Source organism: Notamacropus eugenii, chromosome 3 (genome assembly GCF_028372415.1).
Source record: "Notamacropus eugenii isolate mMacEug1 chromosome 3, mMacEug1.pri_v2, whole genome shotgun sequence".
Taxonomy (NCBI): domain Eukaryota; kingdom Metazoa; phylum Chordata; class Mammalia; order Diprotodontia; family Macropodidae; genus Notamacropus; species Notamacropus eugenii.
Window position 1 is genome coordinate 59234055 of NC_092874.1, and position 22401 is coordinate 59256455.

A 22401-nucleotide genomic window follows, 5' to 3' on the forward strand; every position below is an offset into this window, starting at 1 on the left:
AGGATGTGGATTAGAGATGCTCAAGATGGGCAGGAATGGTTGGAACCTGAATGTGCTGATACATTTTTGGAAGGAACATGCAGCCTATTAGATCACAGATTGATTTGAGTATTCTAGCATTGAATATATGAAACCATTCATTGGTATTTTTATTGACATGGTATTAAAAGTCTAAAAACACCCCTTTGGGTAGCATCAACATGTTTACTATGTTGATTTCACTTATCTATAGATTTTGAATATTTCTTCAATAATTTAATTCTTTGTTTCTTTTTGAATTGTTTTATAGCTTTTTTTTTACAGTAAGTAACATGGAAGGTTAATGCTAATATATAATATATATTTGTTGATGTAAATGGTATTTCTCTTTAACTTTTTGGTTTTTTATGAGTAATATAATAGCAATAACAATACTATTTGAAATTTAGATAGCACATTGAAGTTTATAAGCACATTAGCTTTAATTGTATCATTTGGTCCTGACTACAACCCTCTAAAAGAAATATTATAGGCTTTATTTATATTTTACAGATGAGGAAACTGAGGTTCAGGAAAATGACTTACTCATGTTCACACAGCTAATAAATATAAGAAGATCAATTTAAAGTTCTGCATTTTTCTAGTACCATACTGCCTTTCACACGCTGATGATTTTTGTCCTCTTATTTTTCTGCATTTGTCATTTCATAATTTTTTGTGTGGATGTTGAGTCCTTTGGGCTTTCCAAATCTAACCTTCCATCATCTGAAAAAGAAAGTGGTTAAAGTCTTTTGTGCCTATGATTATTATCTTTAATTTTTTTATGCTGAGCGATATTCAGTATTACCTGTGTGAGATGGACTGGACTGGTTTTGTTTGACCCCAGAGGACAGAACTAGAAGGGTGGGTGGGAGGCGCAGAGGCAGAATTAGATTTGATATGTAGAGGCAGCTAGGTGGTACCACAGTGCACAGCATGCTGGGCCTGGATTGTAGAAGACCTGAGTTAAATATGGCTCCAGATACTGAATAGCCATATAACCCTGGGCAAGTCACAACCTCTGCCTCATTTTCCTCAACTATAAGATGAGGATGATGGTAACACCTAGATTTATTGTGATCAAATGAGATAATATTGGTAGTAGTAGGCCCTTACTAGGGCGCATAGTAGGTCTTTAATATATCCTACCTCCCTGCCTCCAGTTAAAGCTGAATTGATTACCTTGGAAGGTCGGTAATGGGTTTCCCCTTCATTAGTGGTCTTCAAGCAAAGCTTGGATGACACTTTTAAATTATTTTGTAGTAGTTTGGTTGAAGTGAGGGGGTTGGACTCAGGGCCCTTCAGGCCCCTTCCAATATTGAGATTCTGTGATTCCCTCCCCCCCTTATTACTTTAGCAAGCTGGCACTTCTAAAATTATGCTATGTGGCAGGCAATGTTTAAGTGGGCTCTTACTAGGGAAGCTCATGATGTTTCTCTATTTTACATACAATACTTGCTTTTGGTTTTAAGTATTTTTTTTTTTATCACATTAAGGAAAAATTCTTCTATTCCTGTACATGTTGACATTAAAAAAACCCAATATGAATGAACAATCTTTGTAATAAGCCTTTTCTGTACCAGTTGAAATAATATTTTCACATCTGTTCTTATTGACAGTACTGATTACTTTGACAATATTTAACATTGATAATTGGCCACTTATATAGCATGATTTAAAACTGGAAAACATGCATTACCTCATCTGGTCCTCACAATAAATAATTTAAAACAACTCAAATCTAACTTATTTAAACAAGTTATTGGAGATAGAAAATGAAGTATGGAGAGAAGAAAGAACATGGACATTGATTATATTGATTTCATAAAGAAGTTTAGCCAATATAAGCCAACTGTCACTTTAAGAAGACCTAAAGAGTCAAAAAAGGGCCTTAGCAAGAACTTGACAATTTTCCAGGCAGAAACATAAGACAACTAAGAGCAACAAAAATCTCATTTATAAAATTTTATGAAGAAAGATGGTAGAAAATGATATAACAGAAGAAATGTGAGATAAAACAAGTGTGGTGAGGGACAACTGAGCAAAAACCATGCTGAGGAACATCCAAGAATGAAACGGTAAAAACAACAAAACAGATGAAAAATGGAGCTCTAAAATGATTTTTTTTATACCAAATACTTCACCATCAAATTAAGTGGAACTGTCACCCTTGAATGCCAACCTCTCAGCTCTCAATGTGTCTGTAGAGGAGGTAGAAATAGCACTAGAGAGAAGCAAGACAAGAAATGCAGCCAGATTAAATCAAGTGTACAAAATTAGACATTTGTGCTGGAGGTAAGAAAGAAGGATTGATTCACAGGATATCTGAAGGAGAGGCAACCATCAGAGGTGTAGGGAAAAAAACAACACAAAACCTTAAGCCTCATTAATGTCCCTACTCCACTTCCCCACCTATTTAAAATTTTTATGAGAATGATATACTCACATATTCAGGACATCATGGCTGAAAGTGTTATTTGTGAGAAAAAGGCAGGCAATATTCTAGCTGTATTTCACAAACTTTATCATCACAAATTCACTAAAAGACATGAAAATATAAGATCTCACTGTTCTTGATTAGAAAAGGATTTAATTTGGCCGGGATCTGAAAAAGGCATTTTTTATAACACTGTCTCCCTTGCAAGAACCAAAATTAGGCAGGATTTCTTAAAAGGTAGAAAAGTAGAGGTAATGTTGCTTGATGACCCAGTGATATTAAAATCATGGGAAGGATATAACGAGCTGTGTATTGATCACTACCATGACAGAGATCTAGCACCCAATACATGCTGAAGTAGGATTATCTAGAGAAAGTGAGGTTATTCAGGAGTTTCAGTTTGTGAATGACATTCCATGGTTTTATAAAGTCCTGAAACAGTACAGAGCTTTCCAGATGAAAATCCTATAAGCTCTATGATCAGTAGGTTTATCTTGTTTAGATACTGCAAATGGCCACATATGGGTCTCGGAATTAAACAGGAGGAGGAGGAAGTGGAGAAAGGGGACAGTGGGTTGAATTGGATTTGGTATAATTTGCAAAGTTTCATGTATGACCTCAAACTTCTCCCTGAAATTCAGGCTTGCCTTTATAATACTCATGATCATATCAGTGGTTTTGTTTAGTTATGTGTCATGGAACTTTGTAATTTCCAAAGAATTAAAAATGTGTCGTGTAATGGTCAATGGAGACATATATTTTGGGTGAAAGACATTACAAGTTGAACCAGTGAGATTAATAAAGACTTTCAAATCTGGTTTATTTTGGTCTATTTTCCTTTCAAATTTCTTTCTAGATGAATAATTGTTTTGTTTTTTTCTACTTCTTCTGTTCCTTCTACCATTTTGTCCTCCAATAAAACAATCATCTTTAATTAAAACTGTTGTTTATGTGGGTATTTTAAATTATTGAGTTTCACCCTCTTCTTGTCCTAATAGAAAAACCTGAATTTCTTCTCTTGTCATTGTTCAGTTGTGTCCATCTCTTTGTGACCTCATTTGGGAATTTTTTTGCAAAGATGCTAGAGTGGTTTACCAATTCCTCCTCTAGCTCATTTTATAGGAAACTGATACAAATGAGATTAAATGACTTGCCAAGGGTCACACAGCTGGTAAGTATCCGAGGCCAGACTTGAACTTGGGAAGATGAGTTTTCTACTGTGCCACCTACTTGCCCCAATTTCTTCTCTAGTTAATAGCAATTTTCCTGATTTCTTTTCTTTTCAAAATACTTTCACCGAATTTGATACTCATTTTGTGTTGTATTGACAGAGTTCCAGTTTTCTTTCTGTTACTACTAGCTATTTTCTGATGATGCGTCTAGGTGGTGCAGCAGAGGGAGTGCCAGACTTGGAGTTAGGAAGATCTAAGTTCAAATCTTGCCTCTGACCCTTAATAACCATGGACAAGTCATTTTAACGTTTCTCAACCTTGGTTTTCTCATCTGTAAAATGGAGGTAATGATGATCCCTACTCCCCAGGGTTATTATGAAGATCAAGTGAAATAAGTAAAATACTTTGCGAACCAAAAAATTATGTAAATTCTATTAATAATAATAATTATTATTTTCTTTCAATATTTATCCTTTGGCTTTTTTGCTTTGTGCTGGTTTCAGTACACTATTTTTCCCATTATATTTGAATTTTTTTGGTGGTTGCCTTTGAGTGTAAGAAATTCTTTTGAGGATTTATGGTATTCTTGGTTTTTTTTGATATTTCTACTTTTTTTTTTAAGGGGGATTTTGGAGAGGCAGAGTCTCTAGTGACCTCTGCCTTCTTTTGCCAATAAACTCAAGTTGTTTCAATTTTATATGAATTAAATACACTGATTTTGAAATGCTACATAAAGAATGTTTGTTTAAAAAAGCAAAAGAAAAAAGAGGGCAGGTAGGTGGTGCAGTAGATAGAGCACCAGCCCTGAAGTCTGGAGTATCTGAGTTCAAATACGGTTTCAGACCCTTAACTAGGTGTGTGACCCTAGGCAAGTTACTTAACCCAAATTGCACCGGAGGAAAAAACATTTTTGTTTCTATAAATATATCTTGCTTTTAATTGAGAAATTATGAACCATTGTAGTAATGGCTCAATGCCTAATCCTACAGTACAAGAAAGGATAAAGGGGAGTGGAAAGACAAAAGAAAGAGTTGGAGAGGAATGGACCCTTTTAAAGGGTAACTAGTAACCTAGTAATTATTTTCATCTGACAAGGATTTTAATGATTTTCACAAAAATAAGAAACTAAAATTCTCTTATCTCAGGCCAGTATTAGGAACGTATTTTAGTTTCTCCTCTTTATATCTAACCTCCCTCTGCCAATAAATTGTGCTAGATTGAAGACCTTGTGAGATTTGGGCCTAGTGAGATTTTGGCTCTTGAATGCTATTTAGTGTTCTAATAAAAAAATAATTTATTGACTAGAGTTCCTGGATCTAAAGATTAAATAGTTTAGTACTTTATTCACCATCTGATCTGGCCAGCTGGAAGGGATGGAACTTTTAAATATTTAAATATAAGAGATACTATTTAGAAGTGACTCTAGGGATTTTTCTTAGTGCAATTTATTGAAATACAAAATCAGCATTTTAATAGATATATGACTAAAGTCTGAACATACAAGATATGATAACACATGTCTTTAATTCCTATACTTGGGGAGGCTGAGGCTAGTGAATATTTTGAGCTCAGGAGTTCTGAGCTGCATGGAGAATCCCATGTCTACACTAGGTCCTGAAACAATATGGTGAGCCTGAAGGGATCAATCAATCCGCTAACATGTATTAAGTGCCTCCAATGTGCAAGGCATTGTTCCAAGAGCTAGGGATAGTAAAAAGGCAGCTAGGTGGCACAGTGGATAGAGCACCAGTGCAGGAGTCAGGAGGACCTGAGTTCAAAGCTCACCTCAGACACTTGACACTCACTAGCTGTGTGACCTTGGGCAAGTCACTTAGCCCCGATTGCCTCATCCTGGGTCATCCTGATGAATATCTGGTCACTGGATTCAGATGGCTCTGGAGGAGAAGTGAGGCTGGTGACCTTGCACAGCCCTCCCTCACTCAAAACAAAGTCAAGTGCAAATCATGTCATCATTTCTCTGATGGCATGGTCTTCGTCAATGAAGGATGAACACACACATTAGGGATAGTAAAAGAGGCAAAACCAGAGTGCCTAGGAAAGACTGAAGTAGGACAGGTTGGAAAAATTAAGCAATTAAATTGCTTTAATATCTTCTATACTATCTGCTTTGGGATCCAACCCATCAAATGGCCACTGTACTTCCAGTCAGGTAGGAGGGAGACCTAGTCTCAAAAAATATTTTTAAAGTAAAAAAAAAAAGTTCACAGTAAAGAAGATCAATTATCTAATTCATATATGAAGGTTGCCTTTGCTTCATTTGAATCATGGCTAATGATTCTTTGGGGAAGATATTCTCCTCTCAATAGAGTTAATAAAACCGTTTGCATTTTATTCTCCTTGTGTTACATAGCAGAGAATCAAGAGCAGTCCCCATTTTCCTGTACAGATACCTCAACTTAGGCTAACAAATACTTTTTATTCACTATGGGGGAGTGAATAGAGCTCTGACTCATGGATCTACCAGCTGTGCCTGCATATTCTCTAGAGTTTGATTTTTTGCCATAATATATACATATTTGGGAGACAGAGACAATTATGTGATTAATGAGAAACAATCTTTGTAGCAGTTCAGCATAGTTTTCTCTTTGCTGTGTCCTGCCTGCTGCTTCCTCCGTTTGAAGATGTAATTAACATGACCAGAGTGTAGCTATATCAATAGAACTATTTCCCCCCTACATAGATCATTGCTCTGAATAAAAATCAGGGAATTGTTAAAATACAATTAAACTGAAACCTTTTAAGCTGCCTACTGATATTTAAAAACTTTGACACTTTAGTCAAAACACTACCAAATTAATATAATATGTATATTTTGCTCCAAAGGAATCAAGCAATAATTCCCTTGAAGAAGCCATTAGTTGGAGGTAATTGACTGAATCAAAAAGTTAAATGTTCCAAGAAGCAAAAAGGAATACATTCAGCTGACAAGGTCACCCACAAGTATCCTGTATTTTGAGTTGAATTCCAAAGTACTTCCATAAGATGCTAATAACTTGAATTTAAATGTCTATAAGATCATGATTTGGCAGTATTTCTTTTGAGTGAGGGCAGGGTAGGGAAATTGCCATCCTTAATGAAGGCTTATTGTAAAAATCTCTGTTTCGAAGACTGAAAACCCCTTATACCCCTTTATCTGTGACACTTAGGGCTACAATATTTTCTCATTTCTCAGTTCTCTTCTTGGTTGTCTCATTGATAAATCACAAATGGAGCCACCCTGAGCCAATTACTTGATCAGTTTTCCTTTCTTTTTAGTTAAAAATATATATTTACAAATATTTATTATCTTTCTTCTGTTGTACCTCCTTCAGCAATTAAGAAAAAAAACTTATAGCAAAATAAATTCATATATTGCCCATGTCAAAAAAATTCACGTCTCCTTGATTTTCAATGTATCATCTCTCTAGTAGGAGGCAGGTGGCATGATTTTGGACTTCATGATTTCATTGTGAGAAAACTGTGAGAAACATGTTCGCCTTAAACAAAGAACAATACTTGTGAAATCAGGAAAGCTTTTATTAATTAATCAGCCCCTGTTGAAAAGGTATATAAACTTAGCATCCCAACCCCCAAATGGAGCCCAGTTCTCCCTTGGAGGGCAGTCTTTGACTGTAGCTTCACATGCATATCACCAGCTTAAGAGGAATAAAAACACAGATTCGGACAACCCAATTTCTTTTGTCTTCCTTAGATCAAACTCTGCCAGACTGACACTCCATATAAAAATGGGCCATAATACTCAGAATGAGTGATGAGTACACATGGTAAGTTACATTTTAGAAATTCTGTGAGATCTTTTTTGTGTGTGTGTACGTTGAAATATAGTTATAAACTGTCTTGTATCTCTACAAATGCCAGAATAAAATTCATTCATTTTAAAAATATTTATTAAGTATATACTGAGAATTTAGGTTAAGTAAGAAAGAGGATTTCTTGAAAATCCAGGAAAGAGTTATTAAAATAATGCAATCTTTTGGAGAGGTCTTCAAATTTAGTTTAAAATCCATCTTTCTAGCATGATTGAATTTAGTTCTGTCTGCAGGCAGTAGATGGCAGATACTAGGTAGTAGGACTTTGATTTATTGAACTTATTTTTTAGCATTTATTACTGTAGAAGACAAATTATAGTCCTCAACTAGCAGTGGTAAAAGTCTCCTTCTTTCAAGTGGTTGTGAATTTGGGGTGTAGCCGATGGAGAAGTCCTGATGGCTTCTCTGTTAGGGTAGGTGACCTTTAGCATGGAAATGAATTTTGAGAGGCTGATATTGTAATGTGGGATCTGCATTCATGTTTCATGGAGACAAATTATATCCAGACAGTATGATACCTAGAAGTTTTATGTGTGCACATTGGCTGGGGAAAGAAATATGCATTAAGGGAAAAAAAAGTGTATTTATGGCACCCCTTTCTGAAGTGGAATGTCCAGAATAGTTATGCTAGATCAAAGCACTCTCTGGATTCCATATCCATTTACTTTTTAAATAAATAATGCATATTTTAAAATTTAATTTTATTATTTATTTTTAACATTCTCTAAAAGTTTTTTTGAGTTCCAAATTCTTTCCCTCCCTCCAGCTCTTCAAATATGATATCAATTATACATCCCCATGCATTTAAAACCAGAGTTCAAGAGCTTCCACTGATGGTTTCCTTTTCTTGTCAGCTAGAGGCAACAATTAGTTCAAAGAAAAGACATACAATGGAAAAAAAACCCTACCATAGTAAGAAAAGTTGCAATGGAACATTCTTCCCCTGTAAAAATAGGGTATAATCTTGCACAGAATGTACACCATCTGGTATGCAAAGAAATCATTCTTTAGAGGCACATATGTAGGGAACATGGCCAGGGCACATGAGTGGTTGGGTGACTCACACTTAGGCTGCTTTAGCATCCATCTCATGGTGATGTCATTTTCACTGCTTTTCCTGGGTCTACTCCTTCTTGGGTGTGATCTCTTTGAGCCTGTTTTTCTGCCTATCTCTGCTGGCATTATGATGACTACTGATCATGTAGTCTCAGCTGGGTACTGCTTGGCTGGTCTGGTGACTGCTACTGGACATACAGGTCTTTGTTGGGTGTGTCATCACTTTTGGGCATTGTTTCCTGCTACCAGCTTCTGGGTTTAGTTCTTTCTTCTGGGTTTCTTGCTATCCATCTTGGCTCCAGTCTGCCAGGGAATAGTGGCAAGTAGCTTGGGTGCGGCCTTTAGAGTTAGTCCAAGTTTTACCAAACACATCCTTTTATTAAGGGAGGGAGATGTCTCCTTTTATGGAGGGGATTTTTTTCTGTGAAATTTGAATTCAGTCGAAGGGCTGTATTTGAGGACCTAGAGGGCCACTTGTGACCTCTAGGCTGCAGGTTGCCCACCCTTGGCTCTCCTCAGTAAAGGTAGACTGATTATTCTAGTTATAGCCACCCCTTTCAGTTAAAGACACTTTTGAGTGCTCTCAGACAAAGATTAAGTCTTCTTCCCCTGTCTGAGAGATGGTAGCACTCTGTTATGGATCACTGTCTAATATGGGGTTAAGACATTTCCATCACCATTTCTGGCTCAGCATGCAAATGAATTTGAGCCAAAACGAAAGATAAGCGAAGAAGCAGGTTAATTATTCTCTCTCTGCCTGGTCCTCATTTCTGCCTTTAGTGTACATATTTGTGGCCAGCAAGACCCAGTAAGTTTTGGTATTGTATTTGGTTAGCAAGCAAAAAACAAAACAAAAACCTTTCTGCTCCTTTGAATGTAAAGGGAAAAAAATGAACTAGGATGGCAGATTTCAAGTCCAGAATTTTATAGAATTGTCTAGGATACTTTAACCCACATTATAAGAGTTAGTGACTAAAGGAGTCTATACCATTGGCCAGAGGGCAGATAGAGATGACTCAAGATTCCTTTTTGCCAGTCAGGGCAACACCTGACAGGTTAAGGTGGCAACAACTATGTTTTTTGACCAGAAAGATCAAAAGTCAAACTGGAAAAACCAGAATCTCCTCCAGAGCACATGGCTGAGGAGAGCGGTTAATTTAGCCTGGGACTGGATGTGAAAGTAAGATGTGGACAGAGGGAAAGTCAAGTAGTATCAAAGTGTTCTTGTCATTTGCTTCAGTGGTCAGATAGTCCCATAGATATCAACTTTGCCTTAACAAACAGGAAATAACTGCTTACTAACATAGCAGTTACTTCCTAATCAGCTGTCTGTAGTCAGCTGTCAGCTGCTTAAGATCAAAGTAAAATAACAAATTAGAAGGAAGGACCTAGATGATAAGATGACACTGAGATTACAGCAACTTCAAGTTTAAAACAAATTGTTGCCTCTGAAAAACTGGAAATGGGCACAAAAACCCCACTGAATCTATCATCATTTCTTAGAAAACTTTAAGTGATACTAATCAGTCAGCTCAATAAAAAAAGGCTGAAAGAGCCCAGAAACCACCGTAGCAAGCAGATGCTTGATCTCCTTGTCAACTAGGGTGACCCTGCAGCCAATAATAAACATTGGTTGGGAGTTCAATACATCTGCAATATGTTACGGAAGATGAGAATGAGAGATTTGGAGCAGAAATGCTCCACAAAAACAGCAAAAAGTATTTGAGGGGACAATGATCCTGGAGATGGGCTTTGAGATCCAGCTACACCAGGTCATCCTGAAAGTGAAGTATAATGAACAGATCTCCTGTTTCTAAAGTTGTCTAGTTTCCTAAGTGATGATGGTGAAATTATCCTATTTGGTATCCTATCCCAGCCCATGTTCTTTTCCCCCAGAGTCATGGCTAAGAGCAGCTCCTGGGGGTGCGAAGGATCGGCTCTGCTCCTTCTTTTTCCTTTTTGGAGCGGTATCCTAGGATGATTTATGAAACTGTGCCCAGCTATCTCCTAGGAACACAAGGGAAGGAAGGATGAAAAGAGAAGACGCCATAGTGAACCTACAAAAGACTCAGTGGGGCTGTTGGCATGAATGGGAGGCATGTTTCCCAGGCCCTGGGGGAATGAAGAGGTAAACAGCTTTAGCCTGCTTTTAGAGCTTGAAGAGAGACTTTGTGTGAAGCTGTAGAAAGTGATTGTGAAATAGTAGAAGATTTTAAATAGACCAGAAACACCCTGACCCTCAGAAATGTGAAAACAGAGTGGCACTGTCAGCTCGGGCTGCAGTCAGATTGCTTCATGAGTCAGTTGTCTGAGAACTAGTACCTGGGGAGGACCAGCTATGCTAACTTTAGTTAGAAGAAATATGAATATGAAGAATTAAGAGGAATATGGAAAGACTTGTGTGAACTGATACAGAGTGAAATAAACAGAGCCAAGAAACATGATAGGGAATAAGCATTTCCATATCACCTATTATATGTCAGGCATTTTTGCTAAGTACTCATTTGATTTGATAGGTGTTGTAATTATTCCCATTTTAGAGTAGAGAAAACTAATACCAATGACTTCTGTAAATGAAAAACATAATCCTATTGTTTTCTTTTGTAATATAGCTAATATAGAAATCTGTCACATCACATCTATAATTGATATCAAATGGCGGGAGAAGAGAGAGGTTTTTGGAACTCAAAATTAAACAAACATTATTAACAATTGTCTTTCACGTAATTGGGAAATATTTGATGAAATAAAAATATATTTTTGAAAGAAAAAACACAACACATAAGACCTGTAAACAAATAGTATGATGATTAATCTTGGCCATGAAGAAGAACTGAGGAAATATTCCTCTCTCCTTTTGTTGGTAAAGTTGTGGGGAGGAGACTAGAAACGTGTAAGGCTGCTTAAACTGTCAGAGTGGTCTTTGAGTCTGTTGGTTTTGGTTACCTTTTTTCCATTACAAAGGAAAGCTCTTTGTGTGTTTGATGGAGGCTAGGTAGGTATATGAAGAAATGACTGTGATGTAAGAATAAGAGGCTTTAATAAAACTTTAAGAACTTTAACAACATTTTATTTTAAAAAGGAGTCAGATAGTGAGGAGTAAGGAGTAAGAGTTGATGTGAGCAATAGTGGTGTGAATTCAAGACACTTGTTGGTCATTAAGGAAAATGGTAGAACACTGTTATGGAACAGCAATAGAGGAGAGATTCCAGGGAAAGAATGAATGGGTGGTAAATTGCACTCATAATATATAAAAAAAAAGCCCACAACAAATCCTGATCTTTCACTTCTTGGAGTTCATAGACAGAGTGGTAAGGTAAGTTACTGGAATTGTAAAGATTCCTGGGAAGAAAATTATTGGAAGAGGGTACCTTTTGACCCTTTATGAATTTGAATTAAAAGTCCTTTCCCCAAATAAGGGTTCTATGTTTAGAAGCATTGTGAATCTGAGTGTTTGAGAGGCACAGCTGATGGCTGTCCTTGGAATAGTGCTAAATGTAAAACTTCTAGGGTCTACCTGGATAAGGACAATATCCCTAAGTTGTACACAGGTTCCTCATGTCAAGAGGGACACATGGTTATATATGATGTGAGGAATTTGAAACAGCACTTAAGAAGATGATATTAAAGTTTGCAGATGGATTGCTTAAATGTAGGGTTGTATTGATAATGCATTTTTTATTTTAGTATAAACCAGTGCCTCTGATTGAATAATATGATTAAGGAAGATCTTCCCCACCTGTTAATGGGCCTGGGAAGATTTGTAGGAAGGCCTACACCTTTTGTTAATGAAGCACTAGTTCTCAAGGGTTGTGAGGCCCTCTGGCTCTAAAAAAAATGTATAAACACTCTTAGGTCAGGTTTTACTTTGGGGTTTAATTTTTGGAAGAAGCTTTGTGTGCCAAATGAGACTCTGGGAAACCGTTAAGGAGGCCCCTGGCTTTGAAAACTCAGATGTTGGTGTTTCTCTCTCTGGCAACTATGTATGTATATAATAGATAGTTGGATCTGTCTGTTGATCTATGGTGCATGTATTGCTTATGTTGGACAGTTGGAAGTCATGTCTGTTGATTTTGATTTCTCTGTATTTTCTCTGAAGTTCAGGGTGCTGACTTTCCCCCCTGAACTAGGTGAATGAAGCATAGGCTTGATTAAAGTGATTGTTGACCCCTCAAAAGTTGCCTTTCCTTTTAAAAAAACAGACCTAAGAACTTGTGATAGTAGGCCCTTCTGGGTATGTTGGGGTGCTTACTGTTATAAGGGTGTCTCAGAATTCTTAGGTAATTTTTATATTAAAGCTTAAAGGTGTTCTAAGGTTTTTTGCATACCTTCTATATAGAAACAGTCCATGGTAGAAGTGACACATTTTGATGGCCTTCAGGGGTTAATTTTTCAAGATTTATTTTTCCCAAAAAGAGAAAGATTATAAAAGAATATAAAATATCAGGGGCAGCCTGAACTAAAAAAAGCAATCACAAAAGGCTCCTTGGGGTGTTTATGTATGGTATGAGGCATAATGGGTAGTCCCAGCTGTTTTGTGTAGTGATATGTAGGGTAGTAGTTTATGAGCTGAGAGTATAAATGTGAACCATATGAAGGGTTTTAAACACTGGTGGAGCGATCTCTTTGTCCTTGAATTGAGGCCCTTGTATCCCTCTGAAAAGTCCTAAAGTAAAGGAACACGGCTCTAATTCAGTGTACCGTAAGGATGCTTTTATTGATGTTTTTAATGGAGACATCTCTAAGAGAGAAGATAAACCTTGTTTTATCATTTAGGCATCCATAACTTATCTTGGTAAAATTGGCAAATGGTCAAAGAATGGGGTCTTAATACATCAATAATGACTGCAATTTTCAATAGATTTTTTAAAAAATTTAATTTTAGTTTTCAATATTCATTTCCAAAAGATTTTGAGTTCCAAATTTTCTCCCCATCCCTCCCCTCCCCCTCAACCTCAAGACAACATGCATTCTGATTACCCGTTCCCCCAATCTGCCCTCCCTTCTGTCACACCCCTCCTCTTCCCTTATCCCCATCTTCTCTCTTTTCTTGTAGGGCAAGATAGATTTCGATACCCCATTAGCTGTATGTCTTATTTCCCAGTTGCATGTAAAAACAATTTTTAACATTCATTTTTAAAACTTTGAGTTCCAACTTCTCTCCCTTCCTCCCTCCACATCCTTCTCCACTGAGAAGGTAGGCAGTTCAATATAGGCTACACAAGTGTAGTTATGCAACTTCCATAATAGTCAGATTGTAAAAGACTAACTATATTTTCCTACATCCTATCCTGCCCCTCCATTTATTCTATTCTCTCTTTTGACCTTGTCACTCCACAAAAGTGTTTACTTCTATATACTCCCTCCTCCCATTTGCCCTCACTTCTATCATCCCCCCACATCCCACTTATCCCCTTCTCCCCTACTTTCCTGTAGTGTAAGACAGATTTTCATACCACATTGAGTTTGCATGTTATTTCTTCCTCAAGTCAACTGTGATGAGAGTAAGCTTCACTTTTCCCCTCTCCCCTACCCTCTTTCCCCCTTCTTTGAAAAAGCTTTTTCTTGCCTCTTTTTTTAATTTGCCCCATTCCATTTCTCCCTTTCTCCTCCCACTATATTCCTCTCTCACCTCTTAATTTTATTTTTTAGATATCATAGCTTCTTATTCAACTCACCCTGTGAGTTGTCTATATGTCTATATAGTATGTAATCCCTCCAACTAACCAAATACTGAGAAAAGTTTCAAGAGTTACAAATATTATCTTTCCATGTAGGAATGTAAACACTTCAACTTTAGTAAGTCTCTTATGATTTCCCTTTTCTGTATACCTTTTCATGATTTTCTTGATTCTTGTGTTTGAAAGTCAAATTTTCTATTCAGCTCTGGTCTTTTCATCAAGAATGCTGGGAAGTCCTCTATGTCATTACATGACCATTTTTCCCCTGAAGTATTATACTCAGTTTTGTTGGATAGGTGATTCTTGGTTTTAGTCGTAGTTCCTTTGACGTCTGGAATATCATATTCCAAGCCCTTTAATCCTTTAATGCAGAAGCTGCCAGATCCTGTGTTATCCACTATACTTGAATTGTTTCTTTCTGACTGCTTGTAATATTTTCTCCTTGACCTGGGAACTCTGGAATTTGGCTACAATATTCCTAGGAGTTTCTCTTTTTGTATCTATTTCAAGAGGTGATCAGTGGATTCTTTCAATATTTATTTTGCCTTCTGGTTCTAGAGTATCAGGGCAGTTTTCCCTGATAATTTCATGAAACATGATGTCTAGGCTCTTTTTTTGATCATGGCTTTCAGGTAGTCCCATAATTTTTGAATTGTCTCTATTTTCCAGGTCAATTGTTTTTCCAATGGGATATTTCGCATGGTCTTCTATGTTTTTCGTTCTTTTGGTTTTGTTTTATAATTTTTTGGTTTCTCATAAAGTCATTAACTTCTATCTGTTCCATTCTAATTTTTAAAGAACTATTTTCTTCAGTGAGCTTTTGAACCTTCTTTTCTGTTTGGCTAATTCTGCTTTTTAAAGCATTCTTCTCCTCATTGGCTTTTTGGACTTCTTTTGCCATTTGGGTTATTCTATTTTAAAAGGTGTTATTTTCTTCAGCATTTTTTTGGGTCTCCTTTGGCAAACTATTGACTTGTTTTTCTTGCATTGCTCTCATTTCTCTTTCCAACTTTCCCTCCATCTCTCTTACTTGATTTCAAAATCCTTTTGAGATCTTCCATGGCCTGAGATCATTGCATATTTCTTTTTGGAGGTTTTGGATGTAGAAGCCTTGACTTTGATTTCTTCCATTGATGGTATGCCTTGTCCTTCTCATTTGAGAGGATGGAAGAAAATATCTTTTTCACCAAGAAAGTTACCTTCTATAGTCTTATTTTCTCCCCCTTTTCTTTGGCATTTTCCCAGCCAGTTACTTGACTTTTGAGTCCTTTGTCAAGTGGAAGGTATATGCTAGGGATCTGTACGTTCTCAGTTCCTCCAAGGTGGTACAATCAAAGAAGAGGAATTTACTCCTCTCTGAGCTTGCCCCCTGGTCTGGGAGCAGCAACAAGCTTTTCTGCGCAGGATCTGTGAGTAGGGTTCCCTCTCCAGAGCCTCCTCCAGTTCCACCACACCAGCACTCGTCTTCACCCCAGGACCACCTCTCAGGGCTGAGACCAGATCAATTGCTGAATTCCCCCAGGGTCTTTAGGCAGAGGACTCCAAAAATAGATTTTGCTGCTGCAGTGACTGCCACCTCCCTGGGGCAGGGGCTAGGGCTGGACCCTAATCCCTTCTCCCCCAGGTGAAAGTACTTTCTCACTGACCTTTGAAGATGTCTTTGGCATTTGTGGGTTTAGTAATCTGGGAACCACAGCTACTACCCATGATTCTGTGCCCTGAAGCCTGTTCCAGTCCTGTCCATGTTGTGCTGTGCTGCCATGGCTGGGCTGTGCTCAGCTCTGAGCCCAGTGTGATAGATATTTCTTGTTAGCCTTCTAGGCTGTCTTGGGCTGGAAATCTCTTTCACTTTGTTGTTTTGTGGTCTCTGCTGCTCTAGAATTTGTTTAGAGTCATTTTTTACAGTTATTTTATGGGCTATGGGAGTAGAGCTAGAGCAGATCCGTCCTTCTACTCTACCATCTTGGCTCTACCCCAATTCTCAATAAATTTTGAAAGAGAAAATGCATAGCATTTAGTTTGGGTTTCATGGACTCCTTCTAATAAGTAGAACATTGACATACTTTAAAGAGGGCTACAGAAAAACCAGATATGCTTCTCTGGAGAACCAGTTTGCTTTTTTCATTGAAACTGAGATAGAATTATTTATGCAACAGAAAGAAATAGAATTTTCTCTGCTTGCCAGAAGATATTCTTCATTGGAATATTACTTTGGAGATAAGTTTATGTATAATGGGAACACTGAAAAGAATTGGTTTTTTGTTTTTAAAAGTTGCAGTCAGCTTTTCAAAATAATAGTTAATTCTTTAAAAAAAATCAGATTGACTCACTTATCATATCATTTTCCTAATCTGTCAAAGGAAGTGGTTGAACTAGTTGACTCTGAGATTCTTTCTGGCCAGAGATCTGTGTGAGAGAAATGGTTATTTATAACTAATGATTTGGGGAGATCCAGAGTTCTCTCCCTTTTCCTAAAGTCCTTATTTCAAGGCTCAGGCTCTGAAGGACAGGACCATTGGTAGCAGATAGATTTAACATTCTCCCCAATCTAGGTGTTGCTGCCCCACCCAGCCCTATAAGGAATTTAATCTAAGGTTAAATGATCAGCTGCCCATTGTGTTCTACTCAAGCTTCTGTGGGGAATATAGATTTTGTGTAGATTTCCCTCAGAGGCTGGGGGTGATTTGGAAGTAAATGACATGATCAAATAGGTCCACCTCCATTGTCATATTCATTCTCTCTCATTAAGTATTAACCAATCAGAGTAGATTGCCACTCTCAGCCACTCTTCCAAGGGCATATAAACTGGGAGCCCACAGATATGGTTTGTCTTTGATCCAAGATGATGACCAAATGACCATTCCTTTTATTAATAAAATGGTAGCATAATTAATGAAATAATTAATTACCCAGAAATTGTCTAACTTTTTTAAAATTTATTTTTAGATTTTGACATTCATTTCCAAAAAATTTTGAGTTCCAACTTTTCTCCCCATCTCTCCCCTCCCCCCCACCCCATAACACCTTGTATTCTGATTACCCCTTCCCTCAATGTGCCCTCCCTTCTATCACACCCCACCCTTCGCTTATCCTCATCTTCTCTCTTTTTTTGAAGGGCAAGATAGATTTCTATATCCCATTACTTGTATTTCTTATTTCCCAGTTATATGCAATAACAGTTCTTAACATTTGTTTCTGATACTTTGAATTCCAACTTCTTTCCCTTCCTCCCTTCCCACCCATCCCCACTGAGAAGGCAAGCAATTCAGTACAGGCTATATATGTGTCCTTTTGCACAAGACTTCCATAATAGCCATGTAGTGTAAGACTAACTATATTTCCCTCCATCCTATCCTGTCCCCCATTTATTCTATTCTCTCATTTGACCTTGTCCCTTTCCCAAAGTGTTTACTTCTAATTACTCCCTTCTTCCATTTGCCCTCCCTTCTTTCATCCCCCTCACTCCACTTGTCCCTTTCTTCCCTACTTCGCTGTAGAATAAGCTAGATTTTCATACCACATTGAGTGAGCATGTTATTCCCTCCTTAGGCCATCTGTGAGTAAGCTTCACTTTTCCCCTGTCTTTTCTCCTCCCTTTTTTCCTCCACTGAAAAGATTTTTCTCATTTCTTTTATGAGTGATAGTTTGCCCCATTCCATTTCTCCCTTTCTCCTCCCAATATATTCCTCTCTCATCCCTTATTTTTATTTTTTATAGGTATCATTCCTTCTGATTCAACTCAACCTATGCTCTCTGTCTACATATGTGTGTGTGTGTGTGTGCATGTTTCTGTGTATAATCCCTCCACCTACCCAAATACTGAGAAAAGTCTCAAGAGTTACACATATTATCTTTTCATGTATGAATGTAAACAGTTCGTCTTTAGAAATTCCTTTATGATTTCTCTTTCCTGTTTACCTTTTCATGCTTCTCTTGATTCTTATGTTTGAAAGTCAAATTTTCTCTTCAGTTCTGGTCTTTTCCTCAAGAATGCTTGAAAACCCTCTATGTCATTGCATGACCATTTTTTCCTCTGAAGTATTATACTCAGTTTTGCTGGGTAGGTGATTCTTGGTTTTAATCCCAGTTCCTTTGACTTCTGGAATATCCTATTCCAAGCCCTTTGATCCCCTAATGCAGAAGCTGCCAGATCCTGTGTTATCCTGATTGAATTTCTATAATGCTTGTATTGTTTCTTTCTAGCTGCTTGCAATATTTTCTCCTTGACGTGGGAACTCTGAAATTTGGCCACAATATTCCTAGGAATTTCTCTTTTTGGATCTCTTTCAGGAGGTATCATTGGATTCTTTCAATATTTATTTTTCCCTATGGTTCTAGAATATCAGGGCAGTTTTCCCTGATAGTTTCATGAAAGATGATGTCTAGGCTCTTTTTTGATCATGGCTTTCAGGTAGTCCTATAATTTTTAAATTTTTAAATAGACCTGGATCTATTTTCCAGGTCAATTGTTTTTCCAATGAGGTATTTCACATTATCTTCTATTTTTTCATTCCTTTGGATTTGTTTTGCAACTTCTTGGTTTATCTTATAGTCATTAACTTCCCTGAACTCCCCTCTCATTTTTAAAGAACTATTTTTTTCAGTGAGCTTTTGAATTTTTTTTTTACTTCTTTTTTTATTGATTCATTTTATTTATTTTCAGTGTTCTACAGTAACTACCATATAATTTAGATTATTATTTTCACCTCCTTCCCCCCTATCTCTCCCCTTCCTCCCCAAGATGGTATACAATTTTGTACAGGTTCTACACATACATTCCTATTAAATACATTTTCACTATAGTCATGCTCTGTTGAAGAATTAAAATGAGTGGGAGAAATCATCTAACAAACCAAAACACAATACACACACACACACAAAATGATCTGCTACATTCTGTGATTGAATTCCATAGTTCTTTTTCTGAATGTGGAAGGCATTTTGCCTTAGAAGACCATTGGGAATTTTTTTTAAGTTCTTGTATTGCAATGAAGTTCCAAGTCTACCAGAAAAAAACTCTCACACACTGTGGTCATTGCTGTGCACAAAGTTCCCCTAGTTCTGCTCCTTTCTCTTGGCATCAGATCGTATAAGTCTTGCCAGGCCTCTCTGAAGTCTTCCTGTTCATCATTTCTTATAGCACAATAGTATTCCATTACTTTCATATACCATAATTTATTCAGCCATTCCCCACTTGATGGGTATCCCCTTGATTTCCAGTTTTTGGCCACCACAAAGAGTGCTGCTATAAATATTTTTGTACATGTGGGACCTTTTCCCATTTTTATGATCTCTTGGGAATACAGTCCTAGAAGTCGTATTGCTGGGTCAAAGGATATGCATGTTTTTGTAGCTCTTTGGACGTAGTTCCAAATGGCTCTCCAGAATGGTTGGATCAGCTCACAGCTCCACCAACAGTGTATTAGTGTTCCAACTCTCCCACATCCTCTCCAACCTTTGTCATCTTCCTGTTCTGTCATGTTCGCCAATCTGATAGGTGTGATGTGGTACCTCAGAGTTGTTTTGATTTGCATCTCTCTAATCCAAAGTGATTTAGAGCATTTTTTTCATATGATTATAGATATCTTTAATTTCTTCCTCTGAAAATTGCCTGTTCATATCCTTTGACCATTTATCAATTGGAGAATGACTTGTATTTTTGTACATTTGACTCAGTTCTCCATATATTCTAGAAATGTTCAGGGAGTTTTTGAAACTCCTTTTCCATTAGGCTAATTCTGCTTTCTAAAGCCTTGTTCTCCTCATTGGCTTTTTGGACCTCTTTTTCCCATGAGCTAGCTTAGTTTTAAAGGTGTTATTTTCCTCAGCATTTTTTTGGGTCTCCTTTAGCAAGCTGCTGACTCACTTTTCAAGCTCTTCCATGGCCTGAGCTCATTTTGGAGGTACTGGATGCAGAAGCCTTGACTTCCTCTGACAGTATGCTTTGTTCTTCCTCATCCTAAAGGATGGAAGGAAATATCTGTTCACCAAGAAAATAACCTTCTATGGTTTCATTTCCCCCCCCCCCCCCTTTTTGGACATTTTCCCAGCTAGTTACTTGACTTCTGAATCCTTTGTGAAGAGGAGGGTTCTAGTGCTCCTGTTCTCCCCAGGACCATGCTCAGGGCTGAGATTCAGATCAGCTGCTCAATTCCCCCAGAGGCTTTATGCTCAGTGCTGCAACAATGGATCAATGGACCCTGGCTGTTGCCTGCCTGCAGCAGCCTCCAGAAGCCTGGGAAACCCAACCTGCACCACCGCCTTGGGCCACGGCAAGGGGTGAACTCTCCTCCCTTCTCTCTCAGGTTGAAAAAGCCCTCTCACTGACCTTTGGCACCTGTGGGTTGAGGGATATGTGAACCGCAGCTGCTTCTAGGGATTTCGTCCACAAAGCTTGCTCTGGTCCTGCTCCTCCCAGGGTCATGGGGCTGAGGCTGGGCTGTGCTCTGCTCCACGTCCAGTGTGACAGATCTTTCCTGTTTGCCTTCCAGGTCACCCTGGGCTGGAAATCTCCTCCACTTCGTCTTTCTGTGGCTTATGCTGCTCTAGAATTTGTTGAGTCTTTTTTTTACAGGTATTTTATGGGCTGTGGGGGAAGAGCTAAAGTATGTACATCTTTCTACTCTGCCATCTTGGCTCCACCCCCCATCTCTTTAACTTTTTTAAACATCACAATGATCCAATGATCCTATGATGCCAGCTAGGTGGCATCTTAAGGTAGAGTACTGGATTTGGAAGAAGGAAGATGAGTTCAAATCATTAGACACTTAAATAGCTACATAACTGTGGACAAGTTGCTTAATCCCTCTGTGGTTCAGTTTTCTCATCTTTAAAAAAATGATAAGTTGGATTCTTTGTCCCTTAGGTCCCTTCTAGCTCTGTGATCCTTTTAGAGCATTTACATATTTATATATATGTGTATATATATATATATATATATTATATATACACACACATATCTATACATATACCCCCCCATATTTACACCCCCCATACATACATACATACACACATTTATATATACAGACACATCTTTATATATATATGTATATATAAATACACATTATGTATATATAAATACACACATATAATACATATACACGTACCTGTGTGTATGTGTGTTTGTGTGTATGTGTGCATTAGTGAAGGGAGCATGATTATAAAGCATAATACTTTATGGCTGGCAGCCTTCAGCAAGTCACCAATGGTTCCCTGAGGCTTGTTACACTTAACTATGGTATTTATTTGGTGTGATGGTTAGTGTTTATCAATACTTTTTATTTCACCAAAGGGAACATGGAAGGGAAAAAAGTCTAAATCAAAATTGTTTATTAGGAAATTCTTTTTTAAAAACTGTTCTTATTCACTGAGCTAGTTCAGAATTAGAAATGAAAGGACATTTCAGTTCAAAGGCATTTTTGAAGAAAGAGACAAGCTGGAGTATATCCCAGAGAAGGTGAATGGAGACCATTCCAGCTGAACATTTTTGAAGCAACTTGGGAAGTTTAGCCTGGAAAAGAGAAAGCCTGGGGCAAGGTGGGAGGGGTAATTGTTCTCTTCAAGTACTGAATTATTGATATGTGGAAGAGGGATCAGACTTGTCCTGCTTGGTCCTATAAAGATAGGAGCAATGGATAGGAATAATAGAAAAACAAATTTTGGCTTAATATAAGGCAACTCATTCTACCAATTAGAACTGTCCAAAAATGGAATGGATTGCCTTGGGATGTTAGTGGGTTTCCCCTTTTCAAAAAGAACTGAGAAGACAGATTTTTCTAATACCTTGGCTGTTACCCAAGAGTAAGTTTTGATATTCCTGGTTGCTGATAAATTCTTTAAAGCAGCTAGGCTGCCATTTAAAGATGTGCCCTGTGGGCTAAAAGTGCTCATTCCACTTCCTCAAATAACTAGCTTATTTCCAGAGAGCAGTTTAGGGAATGAGAGACCGTGGTTCAGGAGATGGCTTCAAGCTAAGTATGATATGATGGCAGATTTCCTGATGTAATTATAGTTTGCATCATTGGAAACAATATCCATATTGAGGTAGGTGATGGTTTTTCTGCTGACTTTTTTCTTTAGTTCTGGGTAACAGAAGTGGAGGACATCCCTGAGCTCTAGCATTCAAGTTCAGGGTAATAAAGACAGTGAGTTAACTTGAAGCCACTCCATCTAAGGATTGGTCAAAAGAATTGGTACTATTGGGTCTG

The 22401-nt window shown here is 37.6% G+C and overlaps 2 protein-coding genes across 2 annotated transcripts in view; both read left to right on the forward strand.

The window, feature by feature from the left end:
* ARL5B (ARF like GTPase 5B) overlaps positions 1–7453 on the forward strand; it is an 87138-nt gene extending 79685 nt beyond the window's left edge. The window contains exon 6 of the mRNA XM_072651661.1: positions 7340–7453. Coding sequence (XP_072507762.1) covers positions 7340–7400 — 61 coding nt within the window. The 3' untranslated portion in view covers positions 7401–7453. The remainder of the gene's footprint in view (positions 1–7339) is intronic.
* MALRD1 (MAM and LDL receptor class A domain containing 1) overlaps positions 7339–22401 on the forward strand; it is a 1140778-nt gene continuing 1125715 nt past the window's right edge. The window contains exon 1 of the mRNA XM_072651641.1: positions 7339–7412. Within this exon, the coding sequence (XP_072507742.1) occupies positions 7400–7412 (13 nt within the window). The 5' untranslated portion in view covers positions 7339–7399. The remainder of the gene's footprint in view (positions 7413–22401) is intronic.